The following is a 23778-nucleotide window of genomic DNA, read 5'->3' on the forward strand; positions in this document are numbered from 1 at the left end:
AGTTTGGGGGTGACTGCCCCGAGGGCCCCGATGACCACAGGCACCACTGTGGTCTTCACCTTCCAGGCCTTCTCCAGTTCCTCTCTGAGGCCCTGGTATTTCTCCAGTTTCTCATGTTCCTTTTTCCTGATGTTGTGGTCACTTGGTATTGCTACATCCACCACAACGGCTTTCCTCTGTTCTTTATCCACCACCACAATGTCCGGTTGGTTCGCCATTACCATCTTGTCTGTCTGGATCTGGAAGTCCCACAGGATCTTAGCTCGGTCATTCTCCACCACCTTTGGGGGTGTCCCCCATTTTGACCTCGGGGCTTCCAGTCCATATTCTGCACAGATGTTCCTGTACACTATGCCCGCCACTTGGTTATGTCGTTCCATGTACGCTTTCCCTGCCAGCATCTTGCACCCTGCTGTTATGTGCTGGACTGTCTCAGGGGCCTCCTTGCACAACCTACACCTTGGGTCTTGTCTGGTGTGGTAGATCTGAGCCTCTATTGCTCTGGTGTTTAGGGCCTGTTCCTGGGCGGCCAGGATGAGGGCCTCTGTGCTGTCCTTGAGTCCAGCTTTCTCCAGCCATTGGTAGGATTTCCTGATATCAACCACTTCAGTTATTTGTTGGTGTGTATATATATATATAGCTCCAGAAAAAATTAAGAGACCACCTAAAATGATCAGTTTCTCTGATTTGACTCTTTATAGGTTCATGTTTGAGTAAAATGAATATTGTTCTTTTATTCTATGAACTTCTGACATGTCTCTGAAATTCCAAGCAAACATTTAATTTTTATTTGCAGAAAAGGAGAAATGGTCAAAATAACAAAGAAGATGCAGTGCTTTCAGACCTGAAATAATGCATAGAAAACAAGTTCATATTCATTTAGAAATAACAACACTAATGTTTTAACTCAGGAAGAGTTCAGGAATCAGTGTTTGGTGGAATAACCAGGTTTTCAATGCGGTTCAGTGCAGTGGGCTCTTAATGTGTTCCAGAGCTGTCTAATGTGAAAATCACTTAGTTGAAACTTTACTGTTTCAACTTCCTGACTTAATATACAAAATTTTATACAACATGAAGCTTCCAGATTTAGATCCAACAAAAAGAAAAGAGCTTGATGACAGCCAGAAACTTATTCAGTTCACCTCCTGTAATGTATGCAGAGATAATGGGTTACAATCATAATTAAAAGGCTCAGCTCCAGTGGTGGGAGCTTAAAAAGGTTTAGTGCATAGAAAACATTAGCTGAATAAATCCACTCTAAAGAAAAAAAAACCCTCATACCTAATATCTTTAATTTGTCTGAGCTCATGTCTCATATCATTCTGATAAAAGCATTTCTGCTAAATAAAGAGTCGGACACAGAAGTGCTGATTAATGTACATAAAAAAAAACTGCTGCAGCAGCCATGTTAGCAAAGATGACCTCAAACACCACAACTACTCAAAGTAGTTGGAAGAGATTTTTTTAGCCACTAGGGGGCAGCAGAAACAAACAGTGGCATGCACCAAGTTGACAAACGTATTGAGACTCTTAGCTTTGCACACATGAACTTTAATGACCTGACATTTGGCTTTCACACAGAGTTGGCCCACGTTTTGTATCTAACAGCTTCTAGTCATATGAGAAGGATTTAGGAGTGTTTATTTTATTATTTGACCAAGCTTCAAAGAGAGCATTTGTGAGGTCAGACACTGATGTTGGATGAGCTGCACAGACTCAAACTGCAGTCTAAACTTGCTCATCCATGTTCTTACGGACATGTTTTGGAAACTTTCATAAGGGGCAATACTGAAACCTTTGCTGGATTAGCTTAGTATTAAAGGGGCAGCATTTTGTTCTCCAGTCACATAATGCCATTTTACTGCAAAATTAAGTAACAATATTACCTTTAGTTACAAAAATTTTGTATAAATCAAATTTGACTTTGTAATTTAAAACTTTGAAATTGGGCCTATGTCTCTAAAAACTCCTGCTCTTTCTAAAACTCCACCTTCAAGTTATCATCACAAAGACACACCTCTATTAATCACTTAAAGTTTTTACCAATGTTTCACTGAGAAGTAGCTCATATAATGAGCTCAGAAGATGCTCAAATTAGCATTTGCTAATAGCTGCTGACTAGTCTGAAGGAGCTGAATTGGGGGAGTCATGGTGAAGCTCAGAAGCTTGGAAATTGCAGTTTGTAGGAGGAGCAACACCTTGAAGGCGGGGCTAAGTCCGCCCAGGCGTTTTGCACAGCTGGATGGTTGCCATGGAGATTAAAGGATTTCTCAAACATGCGTGAAAGAATCAAGGTAACTTTCCAGGTTTGTGTTTGATGAGGAAATAATGGTGTAAAATGATGTAAAGCTTAAAAACATCAGAATTTCACTGACACTGGAAGAGTCAAACCAGTGAAACTACTTTCCAGCAGGACAAACCGGAGCTTTACGTCGCTGCAACCATGGAAACCCAGTCAATGAAGCTCCTTCTGAAACGTTTCTGAAACATTCAGCTCTTTGTTTAATGGATCTGCAGGCAACTGGTTGATCCTGAAATCAGAGAGAATGTCAAGCTGAAAGAACATAAAGGTGGATTGATAAAAACATTTCAACAAAGGGAAAAAACAATGAACATACCAAGATTTTCCACTGTGGAGCTAAATCAGGACCATAAAGCTTTTAAAAGAAAAAATGAAACTGAAACAAAAAAGATTTGAAACAAAAATATTTAAGCTGAAATAAAAGTTTTGAAATTGAAAAAAAAGATTTGAAATAGAAAAAAATCTGAAACAGAAAACTGAAAAAATGTTTTGAACAAAAAAAGTTTGAAACAGAAAAAAATATTTGAATAAAAAAATTTAAACTGAAAGAAAAAAACTGTAAAATGAAAAAATAGCGGAGCAAAATCAGGACCATAAAGTTTTTAAAAGAAAAATTGAAACTGAAACAAAAGTTTTTAAACTGAGAAAATATTTTGAAGCAGGAGAAAAAGATTTGAAACAAAAATATTTAAGCTGAAAAAAAAGTTTTGAATTTGAAAAAAAAAATTGAAATATTTGAAAAATTATTTTGAATCTGAAAAAGTTTTGAACAAAAAAGTTTGAAACAGAAAAAAAATGAAAAAAATGATGTGAAACAGAAAAATGTTCAGAGCTACTTTTCTGATTCAAGGATTCCTTTCAGTTTCCTTTTTTCCCTTTCATGTTTTATTATTTTGAACAAACTTTATGGTCCCAATTTAGCTCCATGTTAAGTTTCCATACCATTCAATATAAACAGAAATGTTCTTGACAGACAGAAGAAAACATATTTACAGATTACATTATGTGGTAGTGGTACTAATGTGTGAAGACAATTCATGAAGCGAAGCCTGAGCTCAGAAACATCAAATCAAAGTGAGCAGTTGCGTTTTGTTGAACGTCTAATGGAGCTGCAGGTACCAAACAGCAACATGTTTGGAGTCTTTGGTGTGTTTCCTCTGAACCAACATTCCTGTTATCTCCACCCAGGAAGTTCATGAAAACTCAGTTATACATATTTTTTTACATTCAGTTAGTCCTTCATAAATACTTAAAATAGGTATTCAACATTTTTTCTCTGCAAATATGTTCCAAATACTTCCATTGACATGAAATGTACACCAAAATGTTTACAACTAAAGCAACCCGTACATGAAATTTAACCAAAACAAATTACTCAAATAATGAAGCTATGGGCAGAGAATTAAATGATACAGTAATAAACTACTGAAGACATAGTTTCCTTTTAGCATGATGTGTTTGGAGTGATGTGCAGATATCATTATTTACTATAACTAGACTAAACTCTCCTAGTATCTCTATGGCTTTAATAAAAACATTTTATGAGTGAATTTTACTGCCATAAGTCGAGAGCAAACATTTCCAGTCTGAAAACAAACTTCATCTCTCAAAACTTCTGCTCTTTCAAATATTCACTGCATTCTCTCAAACCTTTCTCCTCTCACTCAAAACTTGTCTCTGCTCGGATCAAATCTCTGCCTGCTCGCAAATCATTTTCTGCTCTCTCAAGACAAAAAGCATCGTTGCCTGGCAACCGTCTCAGCCAACAGAATGAAAAGTAGAAAAGCGCAGTAGAGGGCGCAAAAACGTCACAGAGAGCGAGATCAGAGTTTTGCCAACCGCCATAAAGAAGAAGAAGAAGAAGTGCTCAGTGTTTGTTGAAGTAAACATGGATGCTAACGGAGGAGCAAATCTCAAGATTTTGAAGTTGTTGTCCGACTGGAGCCAGCACATTAACAGCTTAACCTTCATTATAGTCCGCCATGTTTGTTGTTTTTCGTTCAGGTTGGATGAATGCGACCTGGACGTTCAGATTTATTTGAAAAGATCGGATATGTATCAGATATCCAAATGGCCCGGGTTGAATCCGTCCTGTGTTGTTCAGGCTTATGAAAATAATCTCAAATAGGAATTGGGTCACTTCCAGGCTGCAGTGTGAACGCAGCCTCTGATCCCTTTGTATATGTGGATGACTTGTGTTGTTACCGTCATCTGTTGTGACTTTCATGTCAATAGAAATATTAGAAATATCCACTGTGTGTGAAAAATGTGGAGTGGTAAAGGTGAGAGGCTATAGTTTATTTCTAATTCACAACCTGAAGTCAAAAAATGATCTAATTGACCAGCAAACTCCTGTAGGTTTCGTTTAAGGTCACCGTCAGTGCACAGTTTTCAGATAAAACTCTGATAGTTGTAGTCTTTATGAAGCCATCAGATGATGGCGTCTTCTGCTCTGTTTCAGTCACTGCTAGGTTTTCACCAGCGGCTGCTCTGAAATGTCCTCTGGGGTTTTGTCTCCTTCACGGGACTTTTTCCGTTTCTTGTGACCTGAGAGGAGAAGAAAAATAAATTTTAAAAAATGCATATATTCTTTTTATGTATAACTGAGTTCAATTTGATTAAACCTATTGTAAAATTAAAGTTCAGGAAATGACTAGTATGTAATAACACTAAAATTTTCTAAAATTTTCTAATTTAATTCAGTAATTTAGATCTATTTGTTGATTTTTGGGCCTGCAAAGAGTTAAAAGAGATGTAGCATTTTTTTATTAATGTTAGAAAACATCAACCATTATTTCCTTTGGGTGTTTTTATCATAATATTTGTAGCTACTGATTCTGATCACATTGTTTCTGTTGTTTAATCTCATTAGGAGCAGCAAACTTTCTGCTTCAGCCTGGTCTTGCGCCGCTCCTCTGTAATGTGGGAGTCCCACAGGGCTCAAAGTTTGACCCACTTCTTTTCTGGCTCCACTTTCCCCCTTGGCTCCATGGTGACGGTATTTCTTTTCACGGCTTAGAAAGCAGTAGGATGTACACAGAGTTGGATAGTAAAAAATTACATTTACTCTATTATGTTTACTTGGTAAACTTTATTGGGGAAAAAATACTTTTAGGAGTATTTATACAGCACTGTACTTTTTACTTTTACTTCAGTAATTTTACGATGAAGTATTTCTACTCTTGAGTAAAATTTCTGGATTTTCTACCCACTGAGTGAAAAACAAACAAAAATTCACCAGACCTGCAGTTAGTTTCTGAAGTTTTATATTGAAAGAAATTGATTTGTAAAAATTTAGTTTTCTGAGATTTTGTTATTTTTTGCTTCTTATATGAATTATTGTCATTATCTCCCTTAAATACCAACATTTCTACTTACCCTTACATTTTGGTCCATCTGATGGTGTAATCTTTAGACATTAGATGATTGATAATTGAGTAGATTTTTCACCAAATACGTTTTTACTTTTACTTGAGTAACAATATGTTGAAGTAATACTGCTCTTACTTAAGTATAACTTTTGTGAACTTTGCCCTCTTCTGGACAGATGTACAGCATATACTCATTTAGACTCTGATGCTGTCTTCTGCTTTTATATTTATCTGCTGCACTGGACACAATGGGTCATGAAATGTTGCTATTTTAATAAGAGCAACAGATGCACATGTGGTTCACACAAATTCATGTGTGGATTTGGAATCTTTCATGGTAAAAACCCATGAGATTTGCATGTTTTCACATGGGTTTCACACTTTTTCGGAAGGGTATGTTAAATTATTAGTAAATATGTGATACCCATGTGATATCTCCAGTTTTCACTATCTACTTATTTGACCGTTTCCCCCAGTCAAAACTGTAAAAAGATGAAGAATTTCAGGGTTATTCAAATATAAGGCAATAAAAGACAACATTGTTTTTGTAGACAAGTTTCAGATGAAGTTTAAAATAAAAGTTGTTATATAAATAATACTTTCAGTTCTTGGTTAGTGAAGCCTTTACATCGTTCCATACCCTCACTCTGCAACCTTTATTTAATAATTGTCTTACTGTCTTGTTTCACTGTAAATGAGAGCAGTTATTTGGTTGGCTCTCCAACATAAAATATCTCAGAAATCCACATTCTGTTTAGGTTGTTTTTTAAAACACATCTCTTTGCTCTGCAGAGGAAACTAACCAGGCTTTAGACTGAAGCTGAATGGAAATTTGAAGAAACTACAGAGGAATACAAAGTAGGCAGGTTCAAAGCACTGATGAACGTTTAGACAGTAGGATGTGTGAGTGTTTGCCTCTGTGCATAAGGTTTTTATACGAATCAAAGCAGAGAACAAAACAGTGAATCAGGCCATCTGAACAAACTGCACATTCATGCATGGTTATATCTGCTCTTCTTTTTTAAGATTCAGCTTCATCTCTGATGGTTAGTGTCTGATTAAACCATTACAGGAAGTTACATCACAGCGATATATGAGAAAGAGAGACTAACTAAGTTTGAGTAGCAGTTTCTTGCCCAGCGTGTCCTCTGAGCCGCTCAGCGACATGCTGCTGATGAAAGGCGATGTGTCTGTTTCTATGGGAACCGAGGCCATGTCTGAAAAACAGAGACGGAGATCTGAATGATCCTGGTTGCCAGGACAGGACGCATTAAAGCGACATTTTGGATTAACTGAAAAGGCGACATATGGTAGAATTACATAACAACCAGAGTCGTCTAAGTGTTTTCTTTAATCACATCGTAAATTTTATTCTTAAACCTCTTCACTGTTGATCATGTGGGTTATTCTGGCTTCTTTTTGAAATGCAAAATGCCCATGAAGTGTTATTGTAACAGATGATGAACCAAAGTTTTCTTCAGCGTCAGAAACACATACTTGTAAGTAGGGCTGGACAATATGGCTGAGAAACCTGTCACAAAATAAGCGTTTCATATCAGTCGATATCAATACTTATCGATTAATTTTATGTTTTAAATATATGAAATATTACCAGACAGGTGTCACAGTTTCCACTTCATGCTGTCGTTTTTTTATTTTTAGGAAGTTATCAGGCACAGTGGCAAAACCTTAAACTGTTGCTGTGCAAGTTACTCAACAAGCTGTTGCTAAGCAACAAGAAAGTGAGTGAGTTGCTAAGCAACCAGAAAGTGAATGAGTTAGTTGCTAAGTAACCAAACAGTGAGTGAGTGAGTGAGTGAGTGAATGTCACCAACCTTACTTAGCTGGCTGAGAGAAGTTGAGGGCCTACATCTCCCAGAATGCTGTGCGGTTTTGGATCAGAGTTCAGTGAATATTTTGAATATTGAATATTCTATAAGATGGATTACCTTTGGATACTGATCAGATCGTGTGTCTGTCGCAATGTATATTGTTGTTGATTTATTGTCCAATCCTACTTGTAAGTAAATCAGCATCAAAGGTGCTGTTTCTTTAATCACATCATAAATTAAAGAAACAGTAAAACTGTAAAATGCATTTTTGGTATAAGGTGCCTTCTTCAGAGACCTGGAGAATGTTTGAAGTTTGGTGACCTTTCATTTCACGAGGCAATGGTATTGGTATAAATGTCAAATCACAAACCCACAGAAACACAAAACAAGATCATTCTATCTTATTTAACATCCACAATTTGTTTCTTCAAGCTGGTTGTTACAGTGAGGAGTCGGACAAACCTGAGTGTGTGTCGGTTTCTGATCGGTCCTCTCGGATGTACGGGATCTCATCCATCCTGAGGAACACAGAATCACTGGGACTCTTCTGACCGTCAGACTTACTGCCTGTAGCACAAACACAGAGTCATCATTTAAGAGCAATGTGTATCCATCACAGTTCAAACATTGTGATTTGCTCATCTGGACTGGACCTGAACCTAAACCAGAGGAGTCCAAACTTATTGCCCTGAGGGACGAAATCGTCAAACTGAACACACCAAAAAGGCGTCATATGGTAGAATTGGCCACCTTTTTTTTTTATTTACCAATAAATTTCTTGTGCCTTTTCATTTTATAAACAAAATGTGAAAAATCTTATAGAAACAAGCAAAACAGACTTTTGTAGAAGAGGGATAAGTAAATCATCGTAAATCAAGATATAAAGAATTACAAACTCTATTATTACCAGACAGGCATTTTGTTTGGTTGATTGTGAACTAGATTTTTATTTTTGTCTAAGTTAAAAAATGATCAGACTACTTGAGTAGTCTTTTTAGGGATTACTTTTTTACTTTTACTTGAGTAAAAGTATGCTGAAGTAGTGCTACTCCTACTTAAGTACAATTTTGCACGTATTCAACCCAGTTCTACGCTGCAATCCACATCTGCCACTTCAATAACACTCAATTTTCAGTTGACAAGCAGGAGTTTGTCCTGGATTTCTCTACGCCATAAATTATATTCTGACATTTACTTTTACACCCTCTGCTCATCTGGTCTCAGTTGTGACCTTTTACATGTGTGTTTGAGGTTACTGAACTGTAAATATGTCCTGTAGTGCATTAAAAATTATGTTTCAGGCAGCTTCTTTGTCTCCCTCTAATAATGATTCACATAATCTCCTATTGGGTCCAGTCTGAACTGCTCACTATCGGCACACCACAGATATACTTACGGACGATGCGGTTCTTCTCATTCAGCACCGAGGTGCTGTGTGGGACGCTGGACTGTTGTCCTCTGGTGCGGGCCGAGCTGGGCCGGCTGGGCTCCCTGGGCGGGGGCAGCAGGGTGGCTGTGGTCGGCTCGAAGGGCATGAGTGTAGCGGCGTTGCCTGTGGCTGAAGGGTCAGGGGTCGGGGTGTTGGCCTCTGCCAGGCGGAGGTCAGCATCAGGAGTTTGAGGGGAGCTGTCCATCCTGGTGGCTGTCAGCGCGTTCTGGTAGTGGCTACGCGTAATCTGATACACGGAAGCAGAGGATTCTGGGTATTAATAAAGCTGACAGACTACATGGTGGCTTTTGTAATGTTACGCAGTAAAACGTTAACAGCATTAATCTGGTATAGCCTGTCATAGAGAAAAAATGTGGATGTTTATTTTTCTAAATAATATTTTCACCATTTCTATATTTAGAAATGTCAGTTCCAAACTACATATTTAAATCACAAGATAAGTATTTTGTTTACAAACTAATTATTTAGTTAGGAAGCTAAATGTCTAGTTCCAAAATAAATTTTTATTTTTCTAGCTAAATATTTATTTCCAAACTAAATATTTACTTTCCAAACTCAATATTTAGCTCAGACCTAAATATTTAGGGCTAAAGGTTAAGTAAGCTAAATATTTAGCAAGCAACATAAATATTTAACATTTATCTTGTAGATATTTAGCTAAATAGCTTGTAGATAAGTATTTGGGTCCAAGCTAAATATTTAATTTTCAAACTAAATATTTATTTTTCCAAGCTCAATTTCATTTAAAAAAAATTATGATAAAATATTTTGCAAGTAACATACATATTTAACATGTACCTTGTAACTAGCTAATACGCAAATTAGCTTACCGATAAGCGGAAGTGGAATATCAAAATAAAAGCAGGGTTTTGCGGCCCTCCACATAAACTTCGCCGCTAGCGGGACTGAATCGTTGCCCAAGTGGTTTTTAAATAATGACTTATTCTCTTCTCGACATATCCACCGTTACAGATGAAAACATAGGACGTGCCGATTTAAAGGCTACACAGACCGATGGCTCTAACAACAGTTTATGCATCAACGTCCACTAAAACACTTCCGGTTCATGATTGATTCGCCCAAATATAAAACCATAATGAAAGTGAAGTTCTACAAATACCCAAAACATGACCTCCGTGTACCTTGATGACCTGCAGGGGGGTGAGCTGCCTCACGGAGTAGTCCGGCAGGTAGAAGTTCCCTCCTCCGTTCAGCTGACCCAAACTTCCGGCGTACAGCATGGACTCAGAGCGCTCCAGGCCGCTGCTGTGAGAGGGCGATCTGTGGGCTGTCAGGGAAATATGTGACCAGACAGGAACAACACAGGCAGAATATGCTGCTGTTGCACATATTTACATCCTCATTGGTTGAAGGTAGGCCGCTCCTGTTTGTGTTGGTTTAGTTCAACTGTTTGTATCAAAGTGTTTAAATCTTATGTTGTGTTGGAAGAAACTAAGCCTGTGACTCAAGTTTACTCGTCAACTGTTATGCATAATTTCAAAGTGCATCAAGTTTTAAAAACAATGGTTTATTGTGTTTTTGTCTCATTGGTGATTTTGTTTGGTTAGTACAGGGGTGTCAAACTCAATTTCACCGAGGGCCACTGCAGCATATTGGCCCCCCTCAACGGGCCACATTGACGGTACAAATCAGGAGTGCATCCCTGCTAAAACACACCCCAGACAAAAGGTTGACTTCCCTCTTTCAGTTCTGTAGAGGCTTATAATGAGTCAATGGTCCAGGTGTGTCAGAGAAGGAATGCATCTAAAGCTGCAGATGGTAGCTCTGGAAAACTAGACTTGGGCAGCCCTAGCATAAATGTATAAAAATACAATGTTAAAAATAAATTAAACACCTCATATTGTTAAAGAACTGATTTCATGTATTGAAGTTTTAAATATTACATTTGAGTTTCCATGGATGTAAAATTACTGCTCAGTTTAAAAATTACAATATTTAAATCAGTGTTTTAAGGTAAGCAAGCAAATAATAAAAACAAGTCACATGGGCAGACATTATAGACTTTACGCAAAGATTTAGTCTCAGAGGCAACTGAAATCAGTTAATTAAAAAAAATCCTTTCTGAATATCATCTCATGGTCTCTGAACTAAATGCGTCTTTCTGACCGGGAGCTGACAGCGTGTTGAAGATTATGGACCGGACGCTTTGGAGCGTCTGGTTAGGAAGCGCATTACAAACCTTTGGTTGAAATGTAGTTTGTAGTCAATTCGTGCTCAAAACCTATTTTAAGTCAATCATTGGCCTATAAAATGCTGGTGGGCCACTTGTGGCCCTCGGGCCTTGAGTTTGACACATGTGCATTACACCATAGAACTGCCAATTGGTAATTGAAGTAAAGTAACTTCGATTTCAAAGAAGCCGACATTGAAGTCGATTGGCAAATGAACCATCACCAAAGAGGAAGGCTCTTGTTGTCTCACTGCACCCCAAGAGATGCATAACCTACAAAAACTGTTTCTGCCTGGTTTCGAACCAGTGACCTTTTGCATGTAAAGCAAACATGATAACCACTACACTACAGAAACTGAACTTCTCTGCTTTGTTTCAGTTTAAGGTTCCAAAGTTCATGATGTGAGATGCAACGCATGAAAATTTCAACTGAGGCTTGCACTCAGATGCCTGGATTCAGAGTACAGACCATGATACCACAGAACCCTTGTTGACCTTTAGTAAACACCTGTGATCAATAGAACATGCAAAATCTGTTTTTGTCTGGTTTCGAACCAGTGACCTTTTGCATGTAAAGCAAATGTGATAACCACTACACTACAGGAACTCATGCTCTTTGCAGTGTTCCTGGTAGATGATCCACATTTTGTGAGAGACTGATGTCAACGATGGGCATAAAACAATGTCAAATACTTACAGATCCTCTCAGAGAGCACAGTAACTTGGTAAACTAACTGTCAGACTTATACTTCTGCCCAATTTCACATTACAGTCCATAAACTAAGCCTGGGATCAAAGAAATGTATTAAAGATGTCATTAGCAGAGACAAATAGTTCTACAGAGAATTGGTTAAATGGCTAAAAAGTAAAATCAACACTTACAAATAAAAGATGGTTTAAAAATAAAATTAAGACATTAAATAAAAAATTATCTCTGAAATACAATCAATTGAAAATTAAAAATGGTTCAAAAATAATATCAACACTTCAAAATACAAAATCTCTGGAAAATAAAATATTATTTATGTTGTTTTGAAAAACATTGCAATATAAGCACTTTTATCAAATCTACATTGTGGTAAGATCATGTAAGTTCTTCTTAAATCCATGGAAACTCAACAGTTTGTAAGGTAGGTGAGTTAGCTCAGCAGGCTAGAGCACAGTGCTGGTAATGCTGAGGTCATCGGTTCAAACCCCACATGGGGCAATTCATGTCTAAGGTCTTTCAGACAATCAACACTTCAAAATAAATAAGGGTTCAAAAATAAAATAAACAAGGTTTCAAAAATAACATAAACACTCTACAATTTAAAAAAAATGGTTCAAAAATAAAATCAACAGTTCAAAATAAATAATGGTTCAAAAATAAAATCAACAGTTCAAAATAAATAAGGTTTCAAAAATAAAATAAACACTTTAAAATAAAAAATGGTTCTAAAATAAACACTTTATAATTAAAACAAATGGTTCAAAAATAAAATCAACACTTTATAATTAAAACAAATGGTTCAAAAATAAAACATTTTACTATTAAAAAAAATGGTTCAAAAATAAAATCAACAGTTCAAAATGTATAATGGTAACTGTTTCTGTCTGTTCAGTCCATAAACTAAGCCTGGGATCAAAAAGTGTAAAAAATAAAATCAATACTTACAAATTAAAAAATGGTTAGGAAGCGCATTACAAACCTTTGGTTGAAATGGAGCGTTAAATTCAAGTCTCCATTACAGACCAGAGAAAACTAAAGAGAATGCAACGTTGTGTTAATCCCTTTGAGGATTAACACAACGTCCGGTAGTTTATCTGGAGGAAATAAATGACGATGCAAAAGTTATTTAGACGGTAACATGCGCAGTCCGCTGTCAACCACTGCGGACAAGGCTTCGCCGCTGCAAAGACTTAGAAACCGCTGGAAGTAACTCATCCAGCGGATTTAATAAATGGAGCCTTCTGGGTTCACGTTACCCAGGAGAGCGGCGGACGTAACATCTGTCCGTTTCGGAGAAGCGAAACCACGCAAAATAAATAAATAATCCTGGTAAAAGCTCACACCGGACCTCACCGGGTAAAACACTCACAGAGTTCAGTTGATCTGTTTGGATCAGACAGATCCAACTGACTGATGAATTAGCGCAGATTTTTCTGCAGATAGAAACCAGGAGGAAGTGCGTTCAGACCCCAGCGGGTGAAGTGATGCTAATTTAAGTGAAGTTGCTTAATTTAATTTATTAAGTTATTGGTTTTTGTCACTACGAGAAAAATGTAGATGCATTTATCTGCTTAATTTGTGATGGGATCTGGATTCACGGTGAATATTCACTAAACCGCATAAAATGCGACTAAATAGTCGATGTTAATATGATTGTAATTTCACATAAAAATAGTACAAGACCGATTTTTTTTATGTTGTCGGTCAAGATAACGTCTAGCGCGACCTGCCACCGTGACACCAACTCACACACATCTTCATCTTACTTGTAAATCGATTTTTCTTTTCTTGGACGTTTTGATGTTAGCTTGTCCATGTCTCAGTTTTATTCGCTGGGAAAATCAATAAGCAGCTTGAGGTGACTCTGCTGCTCTCTAGTGGCGAGAAGCCGTAATGTTAGCTGGTAACAATCGGAATGCATTGTGGGAGATGTAGTTTGTAGTCAATTCGTGCTCAAAACCTATTTTAAGTCAATGTCGGCCTATAAAATGCTGCGGGGGGGGGGGGGGGGGCACATAAAATGACATGGCGGGCCACATGTGGCCCACGGGCCTTGAGTTTGACACATGTGGGTTAGTAAGTGACGGCAGCCTTCAGACCTGAGCCAGGCCGCCATCTGAACTGGGCTTGAAACTCACATTCCCTATTTATTCTGCTTCCAAAAGACAGATGCCCCAACTAATGGTGGAACTTAATTCAAATTATTAATTGGGTTAATCCCAAAATATATTGACAAAATAAGCAACATTTTCAATTCAAGCACACTTTTTGTTTCTAAATTATTGAGTAAAGAGATATATAAGCTATATTTGTTGTTTGGTGCAAAGGTACTCAGCTTTGAAGTGTTTCCAGATCCACTGATCATTCATGTAACTTTTTTGAGAAAATGCTTTGGAAATGTGGACGCTGACATTAGCTTTGGGGACATCTGCGTTACTGCAGCATGTTCAGCATTGAGATACTATTTGCTACACAACTTCCACACAATAGTAGTTTTTTCCAGTGTCCTATCAGATAATGTATTTTAAGCAATAACTCTGGCTGGAACCTTTGTATATTTAAAAATATGATTAATTGTGTTAACATTTCTAACATGTCCAAATCTACATGATTAAATAATCGAAATAAAAATGTTCTAGTCCCTGCCACAGTCCCAAGATGTTCAAAGACTCACAATCTGGCCTATAACTAATAACTTTAATTATTAAAATTGCCTGATCTAGCTTTGATAAAGACTCTGTTGGAACATTAGGGAGCAATTTGCTGCCAGAAAGACCTGATGAGAACATGTGTGTGTATTTGTACCAGTTGACATGATGGCAGGTACCCCAAAGTAAGAAAAAGCTCCGTTCTCAAACTTCAGCGCTTCTTTACCAAACTCCACCTCAACTCGGCCCTGGAAAACAAAACACCCCAGTAACACGCATGTTGACATCACAAACACCTGTGCAGGTGAAGAGTAAGATTACAGCCGGTACCTGCAGAACCAAGATGAAGTAGTCGACCGGTTTGTTGCGGTGGAAGAGGAAGTGGTGCTGAGCTCGTTTGTTCTTCTCGTCGAATTTGAGTTCCTGGACCACACTGGGGTGCTTGATGAGCCTCAGCAGGATCTTCTCTGAGATGTGCGCAGGTTTAAAGGGCTCCACCTCTAACAAAGGAGGAGCTTCAGTAACATGGCACAGTCTACCAATGTCTCAACATTGTAGTTTCAAAAGTAAAGAGATTATCAATGTTCTATTTTTTAAAATAAACCAGTAAAGATGTGCAATATTCATTTTTAGTCTCTTTTCTATAAGACACGTGTCAAACTCAAGGCCCGAGGGCCAAAACTGGCCAGCCGTAGCTTTTTATGCGGCCCTCTAGACTCATAAATAGAACCGTCAAAATAACAGTGTGCTTATGTGCTAATGCATAATTGTGAGTTTATTGCAGATTTTTCTCAAAAATCCCATCCCAACAGTATCATACTGCCACCACCGTGTTTCTCCATTGGCATAGTGTGTTCTTTGAACAATCGTTTCCTACGATACCTGTGGAGAGGAAGCGATGTGTTGCCAGGAGCAGCTGGGGGGAAATCTTGACTTTCATTTCATTTTCCGACAGTTTGAAGATGGAAAAGTCCTGCTGCTTCCTCTCATGGTGGGAAACCCGCCGCTTTGTCCGGTTATCAGCTGAGGCATAAACCAACACACACAACATGAGTGTAAAATCATCTCCTCAGAATCCCATGCTAACTTCTCAAACAGTACAACCAAGCGTGTGTGTGTGTGTGTGTGTGTGTGTGTGTGTGTGTGTGTGTGTGTGTGCGTGTGTGTGTGTGTGTGTGTGGGGGTGTGTGTGTGTGTGTGTGTGTGTGTGTGTGTGTGTGGGGGTGTGTGTGTGTGTGTGTGTGTGTGCGCGTACATACTGTAGAGATCCGTCTCATCTAGAATCTCCGACTTGATGATTTCCTCAATCACGTCCTCCAAGGTGACGATGCCCATCACCTCGTAGAACGGGTCGCCCTCGCCCTCGTTGTTCACGCGCTGCACGATGGCCAGGTGAGACTTTCCTGTAATCACAACAAATAACTTTCACCCAAATAATCACAGCTGGGAAGGAACTACTAGTTACATTTACTTGAGTAGCTTTTTTTTCTTTTTATGTACTTTTAGGAATATTTCTACTATGCTGTAATTTTTACTTTTACTTCAGTAATTTTATTATGAAGTATTTCTTGAATAAAATTTCTGGATTTTTTACCTACTGAAAGAAAAACAAGCATGTTTTAACGTAAAATTCACCAGACACAGACCTGCAGATTTTGTTAAAGTTTTATAAGTTTTTATTGAAAGAAACTGATTTGGTAAAAAAAAAAAAAAAAAATGCCTAATCTTATATTTTTTTGTTACTTATATGACTTATTGTCATTTTTACATATTGAGACTTTTTACCAAAAGCAGATTTAATAAAAGTTCAATCTAAACTTGCACACTTGCATTATTCCTCCTAATTAAAGAAACACACAATATAATTCTTCCTAATTGTTGTTTATGTACTTTTGTTGTGCATTAAATACAGTAAAGTTTATCTATTAAAAACAAAATATATGAAAGATATGTTTTAATTTTTTTAGTTTCTGAACGAGTTAAAATGTTACATAATACCAAAAAGAAAATATGATTTATTATTAAATACAGACGTGTAACATCATGGCCATTTTCTAGACTAGATTAGAAGTGTTACCCACAAAACACACCTTATAAAGTAAGTCTTCACATTGTCCAGCATCCAAGCATTTTAACTGAAAGTTGGCTGGAAGAAAAAACTCTTGTTTCCAAAAAATAAGAATAACAGCAATCTTGAAGGAACCAACTTGTGCAGTGAAAAATAATCAGTGAGAAAAATATTGGAGTCTTATGCAAAACAAAAACGTAAGATGAGTAACTCATTATGAGGAACACAACAGATAATATAAAACATCATGGTGTATTTAATTTGAGTTTATTATTGAATATATTTATACAATAACTGAGCAGCAATGCTCTCCTCTGCCGAACGCCTTCAAACCAAAACTTCTGACGCGCAGAGTGAGAGTTGAATTATGCAAAAACTAACGGAGAATATTAAATGAGCAAAGAGACGAGACAGCATGAAGGGCATGAAGTGAAAATGAAGCAAACTGAATATTTTATGAGGTTCTCTGTTCCAGGACAAACAGCAGAGGGCGAATGGTTCAGAAAAGACATTTCAAAAAGTTCAGTCACAAATGACATAAAAATAACAGATCTTTAGGCTAAATTGACTATTACTTTTTAAAATCAGTTTAATTGATGGCTGCATTCTGACTTGGATTAAATATTCCTCATCCAGGATGTGTTTGTCTAATTCACGCTGAAGCTGCTCGTCTCCATACCGGCACTTTGCTGCAGTTGTTGTTCACAGCAAGGGGGGCTGGTACTTGGCAACCTGCAGTGTGTGATTCACACTGCTTAGCATTCAGGCCAAATATTCGCTCTCCTGGTTCTGCAGGCTTCTGGCTGCAGCTCTGCACTACTGTGAAACGCAGCCACAGCCGTGCTGAGGATCCTAATTTCATCCACATGAACGGCATTTCAGCTTCTGGTCACTGAATGGATGGCATTGTGTCCCAGTGCCTCCAGAATAATTAGATTTCTGCACTGTAAAACATTTGAAAGTGGCTTAACTTGAAAATGAAAGTCCACCTGCCGCCTGGAAAATGAAATTAAAGTCACAAGAAAATTGTTTTGGTTTTTACTCAGAAATTAAAGTTCATAAAGTTGATTTAACAACAAGAGACAAATTGTCTAAACTTTGTTTTTTAAGTTCATTAATCTTGAATTGTGAGTTTTAACTTAATGCTGCAATTTAATCCAAATCATTATTTCACAATATTCAAGAAAAAATCTTCCCTCACCTGGTTAAAGAGCCACATTTCTCTATTATTTTACTCATAATATCAAGTTAAAATAACTTATTTTACTTTAGAATAATTTAAATTCTTGTTTCAAGTTGCAATTTCTGATCTGATGATGAATTTTGTTAGACATCACAATGAATTCGGCTCAGAAACATTTAGTGTGAACAGGACTTTAACCTCAGGCTTTAAAATAAACATTTTCCTTAATAAAAACAAAAGTCGGATCAATGTGACGCTCTTCCATCTCAGGATACAGAAACATGCCGCTAAGCATTCTGGGAAATAGTTCCCACTCCTGTCTTTTGATGAAGTTTAGACTAAATAATTGTGAGAACAAGACCACTGAAGGAGCTTTCTGTCATTTTTTTTCTTCTTCTGCTTCTGCAGGATTCTCATGGTAAAGAGAAAAACTGGCTGCATTTTTCTGCTGCAGAGCCAGGAAGCGTTCCTGCAGAGAGGAGAGCAGAGGGCAAAAGAGATAATCCTCCATGTAGATTATCTCATCCAGGTCATCTACACGCAGAAAGCCTGATTACTTTTAAAAGGAACAATTGTGATTATGTGGCTGGTTCAATATTTATTCAACTTCTGGAGCTCCTAAAACAATCACTGCGTGTTTAGCAGATTGGCAAAGTCTCTGCTTTGCTAAACTAAATAAAAATACTAATAATCTGATGATGTTTCCTGTACACAGAATCTGCCTCCTCCGTTTACTGCTGTCCTCACCACAAACCCAACAGACAGAAAAGTGCTGAGTCTGCAGCATCCATGGAAGAGGCGGTGGAGAGCAGGGAGCTCTGTGATTGGCTGGAGCGGACCCCACCCTCAGAAACAGCCTGACTGAGACCGCAGAGCCTCTGCAAACTGGGCATGACTCTTCGTTTTGGTGCAGGGCGGGCTGTGCCTGCTCAGGCTGCAGGTTCTCACACTTTCTGAAGCAAGAGGCCGGCTCGGTTCACGCCAACATGCACGCAGCTTTCTGTTTTACTAAATTATCCACTTAATCTGAGGAAGATTCTGGATTTCAGGAATCACATCGACCTCCAAACGTCGCCTGGTCGCAGCATTATGCAATCAAGTGACTCATTTGTTTGGGACAGAATGCTGAGCTAAATGTTTCCTGGGGTATTTTTAGGATATTTCACAGTGTTGCCATGGCAACAAATGATGTGCATGCACTGCAAAAAAAATAAAAAATCTTAGCATGTTGGTCGAGTTTCTAGTGCAAAATATCTTGCAAATATAAGACAAACTAACTTAGAAAGCAACTTTTCAGCAACATGCAGAGGTGTGTTTTCAGTAAATAATTTCTTCATATTGATGAAAAAGTTTTAGTTCTGTTGGCAGATAATTTCACTTATAACAGGGAAAAAATACCCTTTACCTCACAAAATTATTCCCGCACTTTACAAGAAAAGAAGTTAATACAAATGATATTTTTTACCAAAGTTACACTAAAACTACAGGGTAGGCCATGAGTTTCCATACTTAGGAGAATGTAAAATGTACATTTCTTTTATATTTCAGACACCCAAGAAGGAGAAATTATACTGATGGCTGGATCAGGAAGCAGTCAAACGGTTGCACGAAACTTTAACAGAAAACAAGCATCACACACGACACAATGGCAAAACTTATTTGCAAGTTTCAGAAAACTGGAAATGTTGCAGATCAACCATGAAATGGTCCAAGATGTGCAGCGATTACACAGAGTCCCACAAAAATAAAAAAGGGCTGTCCAATATAAAATGTTCATTTTTTTCTATGTATGGAAACTTATAGCAAACCCTGCAATAAAACCTAAAAAGCAAATCCAAAGATTCACCAGAATCTTCCCTCGCAAAAATATCACCCTTTAAACTCAGAGATATTAGAAAATAACAACTTTAAAAAATGTTGTTTATGAATAAGTGCACTGCAAAAACACAAAATCTTACCACGTTTTTTTTCTGTCTACACTGTAAGAAAAAAACGTCTCTAATTTAAGTATTTTACTGTAAATTAGAGAAGGTTTTTTGTATGTAGTTTCTAGTACTTGAATTAAGACAAAACTAACTTATAAGTAACTTTTCAACAAGATGTAGGAGCTTGTTTTAAGTCAATTTCACTTATGACTTATATTTTACTTAAACTGAAATAAAAAAAATAATCTACCAATGGAAGTAGGACTTTTTCATTAGTATTAAAGGAATCATTGAACAAGTTCCTATATCTTGCTGAAAAGTTATTTGGAAGTTAGTTTTGTCTTATTTCAAGTAAAAAACTTGACTGCAGATTTAATGTTTGTGCCGTGTGCTGGTGGAGGTTTTAGTTTAATCCTAGTTGACTGAAGACGCTCCTCACCTTTTTTAAACTCCTCCAGCATCGCGTCCAGCTTGGTGTCGTTGAAGACGCAGTGCAGCGGGTGTTTGTAGAACTGCGTTATGGTTTTCAGCGGAGTGCAGTCGTCCGGGTCCACGAAGGCCAAGTCCTTGACAAACAGGATGTCCACTATGTTGGACCTCTCGTTCTCGAACACCGGTATCCTGGTGTAGCCGCTCTCCATGATCTCCGACATGGTGTTGAAATCCAGCACCACGTCCGACGCCAGCATGAAGCAGTCGCTCAGCGGCGTCAGGACGTCCTCCACCGTCTTGGTGCGCAGCTCCAGCGCGCCCTGGATGATGTTCAGCTCCTCTTTCACCAGGTCGTGGTACGGGTCTGTGACGCGCAGCATCTCCAGGAGCTTCTCTCTGGTGTAGAAGTTGGAGATCTCCTGGTTGAGAATGAGGTCCAGCAGTTTGCTGATGGGGTAGGAGATGGGGAAGGAGAGCACCATCAGCAGCCGCGTCACCCAGATGGTTTTGGACGCGATGGCCAGGCCGTGACGCGATGCCACGGAGTGAGGAAGAATCTCCCCGATGAAGAAGATGCCAAAGGCGCAAATGACGGTGGAGAGCCAGGTCATGCCCAGGATCTGGCACATCCACACCGCCAAGGACGCGTTGATAATCGCATTGCCCAGCAGCAGCGTGCACAGGACGTAGTTCCCATGCCGACGCACAGATTCAATCTTCCGCGCGTAGTTCTGCTCCTTTTCGGTGCCGCTGTTCTGCAGGACTTGTAGCTCCACCGGATCGAGCGCCAGCAGGCTGAGGTTCAGTCCGCTGAAAAGAGCCGATAAGCCGAGCAGCAGGACGGAGACCAGGACCTGCAGCCAGAGCTCCGGGACAGCAGAGCGCTCTGTCACCGCGACCCAGAAGTCTCTTGTCCGATAGTGTTCCCACTTGGATCCGTCGAAGGCGCACATGGAGTAATACTTAATCTTCTCCCCTCTTCGCAAGTCTTTGGCCAGCAGCTCGACCAGCACAGAGTTCTGACTGGAAGCAGACTTGAAGGAACCTAAAACCTCGATGTCGGACGTCCTGGCGTTCTTGTCCATGCACATGTTCCTCTTGGGGTGGACCTGTCCCTCTCTGCCGGGACTCGGCTCCTCGATGAAGGCGATCCAGGGCGCGGCATTGTTGGCGCGGGTCCCCGCGGTGCGGTTGAGCCTCTGCGGGGAGGTGGAGTAGTACACCCGCAGCATGAAGCGGGTTCCCTCCGTGGCTTTCAGCACCCCGTCGTCCACGGACAGCTCCGCTCCGGTCTCCTCCGGACGGAAGCCGAGCAGGCAGAGAGCCGGGGTGGGCATCAGCCAGCAGAGGCCGAGCAGGAGCCATAGGCAGCGGGGCGGAGAGAGCGGAGCCCCGCGGGACTGCGGGGACCTGAGGCAGCACCGCGCAGCCTCATCCTCCGCAGCCATGATGCGGTGTGATGAACTGGCTCAGTCCGGGGATCCGGAGTCACGTGGTGCCGCCTGGTTCCGGTCCATGTGGGAAAAGGAGGGACAATCAGCGGTCCGTTTTAACGGCGCTGATTCCGGCGATGCAACACAGCGGAGGAGATGCGCCATCAGCGCCATTACGTCACTTTCTAATAATAGGCGCGAGCTCAGGAGTTGAAATTTTGCTCTTTTCAAAATCTCTGCGCCGTTTTATGATGACAACCTGCAGGAAAACGGCGGATTAAACAGCAACACTCTACAGCTGTCAGGGAGGAACAGCTGTTGCTCCTTGGATAGTTTGCCGGAAACGAGACTTTTGTTGAGCAAAAGTTTTCACGGCTTTCCGTAGTGGGATCATTTACTGATAATTTCTGCTGCTGTTGGGGATTTAAATTCTTTTGAGACATCTTTAATTGTTTTATCAGACTAAAGCTGCTACAATTACCTTTCTTTGTTAGAAATGTTCATCTTAATAATTAATATTGTATAAATATCCTCTCAACATGAAAGTATTTTTTTGAGTTTTAGCTGTACTCACGATCTGATTCAACAACAAAAGCGTTGGAATAATCACAGAGATAGTAACTGCAGATGTTTGAAGTCAGCCATCTTGTTTTCAGATATTTTAAAGCTCAGAGTAACAGTATTTTAGAGGAGTTCCCATATTTACACGGCATGACGGATCTGTCTTCCTTTGCACTGCAAACTGAACCCTCAGACACGAGTTATTTTCTGGCCACACAGTGAAGAACTTTACAAAATTTGACTTAAAATTGAGTTGCCAGTCATGTGTTTCTTCTAGAATAATCGAAAAGGAAGAATAAAGACAGAAAGAGCAAAAGGAAGAAAGAAAATAGTAACTTGTATTGTTTTATGGGAATGCATGCAGGTAACTTTGTTTGGGTTAAAATGAAAATATATTTCTTTATGTAAACTGGACTTATTGGTTTTACAAGGTGTCTTGAAATTGAATGTGTTGTTAATGTTCTCTATTTAATTAGAATTTCTGTCCGCATGAGGGCGCTGTTTAGATGTTTCTCTGGGAAAGTTGATTAAAGTCATTTATTTTTCCAGGTTTATTTATGCAGAAACGCATCTAAAAGGTTCAGGACTCTGTCCTGCTTCATGGGTCCCAACAAAACTTTCACACTATTTAACCACATCAAACATCAAATCATTTCCTTTCATCCTTTAAAAGGACAGTGAGACGATGAGGACCCTGGTTAAAAATTGTTACTCTTTAACAAACTTAAATGTATCTGTGCAGATATCAGATAATTTAACCTTCAGAAGAAATGGAGCATTGTTTCAATAAAGCAGAATGATGCAATATTCTCCTTTCATTTTGTGTTTCTATGCACAGTTTTGTCTCCTTCGTTTCAGTGTTACCTGAATTTTTATTTTATTTTATTTTATTTTATTTTTATGAAGGACCAAAACTTAAGATCTTTCTTCTCTAAGCAACTGGGACCGCCATCCCTGAACATAAACTTACAAAATGTATCAATCTGGATAAAGATGGAGCGATGAACGCAGTGTGGTTGGAAATGAGTCTTTAAACAGATGAACAGAGGTCAGGTTTTATCCCTCAGTGAAATAATCAACTAATACGGTTTCATATAGATTGATTTTATTACAGACTCAAAGTCCATATTACATAAGAGAACAATCAATGATAACAATAATAAAAAGAATAAAAACACTCCTAAACATACCAATGTTTCCAGAACACAGATGTGTCTTTTACTGAACTATAATTACATTAGTCAACAATATGATTATTTCTATTATTAGACTCGTTTAATGGGCAAATAAATTCATACATGACATTTCTTAAAATGAAGAGCTGACACTATAGCAGATTACTTAATGAAAGTTATCTTTGTGTAGTAATTAGAAACATATTTGTTCAAACAAACAAACAAAAACTTAAGTGACAAAAGAAGAAAAAAAATCTTCTGTAGCACTGGAGACCAATAACTGAGCCCTAAGGGACACCTGAACTGATGTAGTAAAAAAATTATTTATTATTATTTATGATGATGATTGTTATTTATTGGTTAATCCTAATGTGGATCAGCTGGAAGAGCATCAGGTCAGCTGCTGCTAAGTTACAAACCCAACATGTTGGTGTTTTTACCCACAGCTGCTTCTTTCTCAGGCTTCAAACCTTTTTTCCTTTTCTTGTTAAGTGATCA

The 23778-nt window shown here is 38.7% G+C and overlaps 1 protein-coding gene across 1 annotated transcript; it reads right to left on the reverse strand.

Moving 5' to 3' along the window:
* Nucleotides 1-1273: 1273 nt before the first annotated feature.
* Nucleotides 1274-21974, reverse strand: LOC106927084 (metal transporter CNNM1-like). Its single transcript, XM_015002405.2, has 10 exons — nt 20119-21974; nt 15763-15906; nt 15386-15526; nt 14834-15003; nt 14661-14751; nt 10098-10243; nt 8902-9181; nt 7968-8072; nt 6786-6890; nt 1274-4849 (listed from the first exon to the last, which is right to left on the reverse strand). The coding sequence occupies exons 1-10, from the start codon at nt 21557-21559 to the stop codon at nt 4770-4772; spliced, it is 2703 nt and encodes a 900-aa protein (XP_014857891.2). The 5' UTR covers nt 21560-21974; the 3' UTR covers nt 1274-4769.
* Between the last annotated feature and the right edge of the window lie 1804 nt (nt 21975-23778).

The sequence above is a fragment of the Poecilia mexicana genome, unplaced genomic scaffold (assembly GCF_051168715.1).
Source record: "Poecilia mexicana isolate PSO_F unplaced genomic scaffold, ASM5116871v1 scaffold_1, whole genome shotgun sequence".
In the NCBI taxonomy this organism is placed as follows: domain Eukaryota; kingdom Metazoa; phylum Chordata; class Actinopteri; order Cyprinodontiformes; family Poeciliidae; genus Poecilia; species Poecilia mexicana.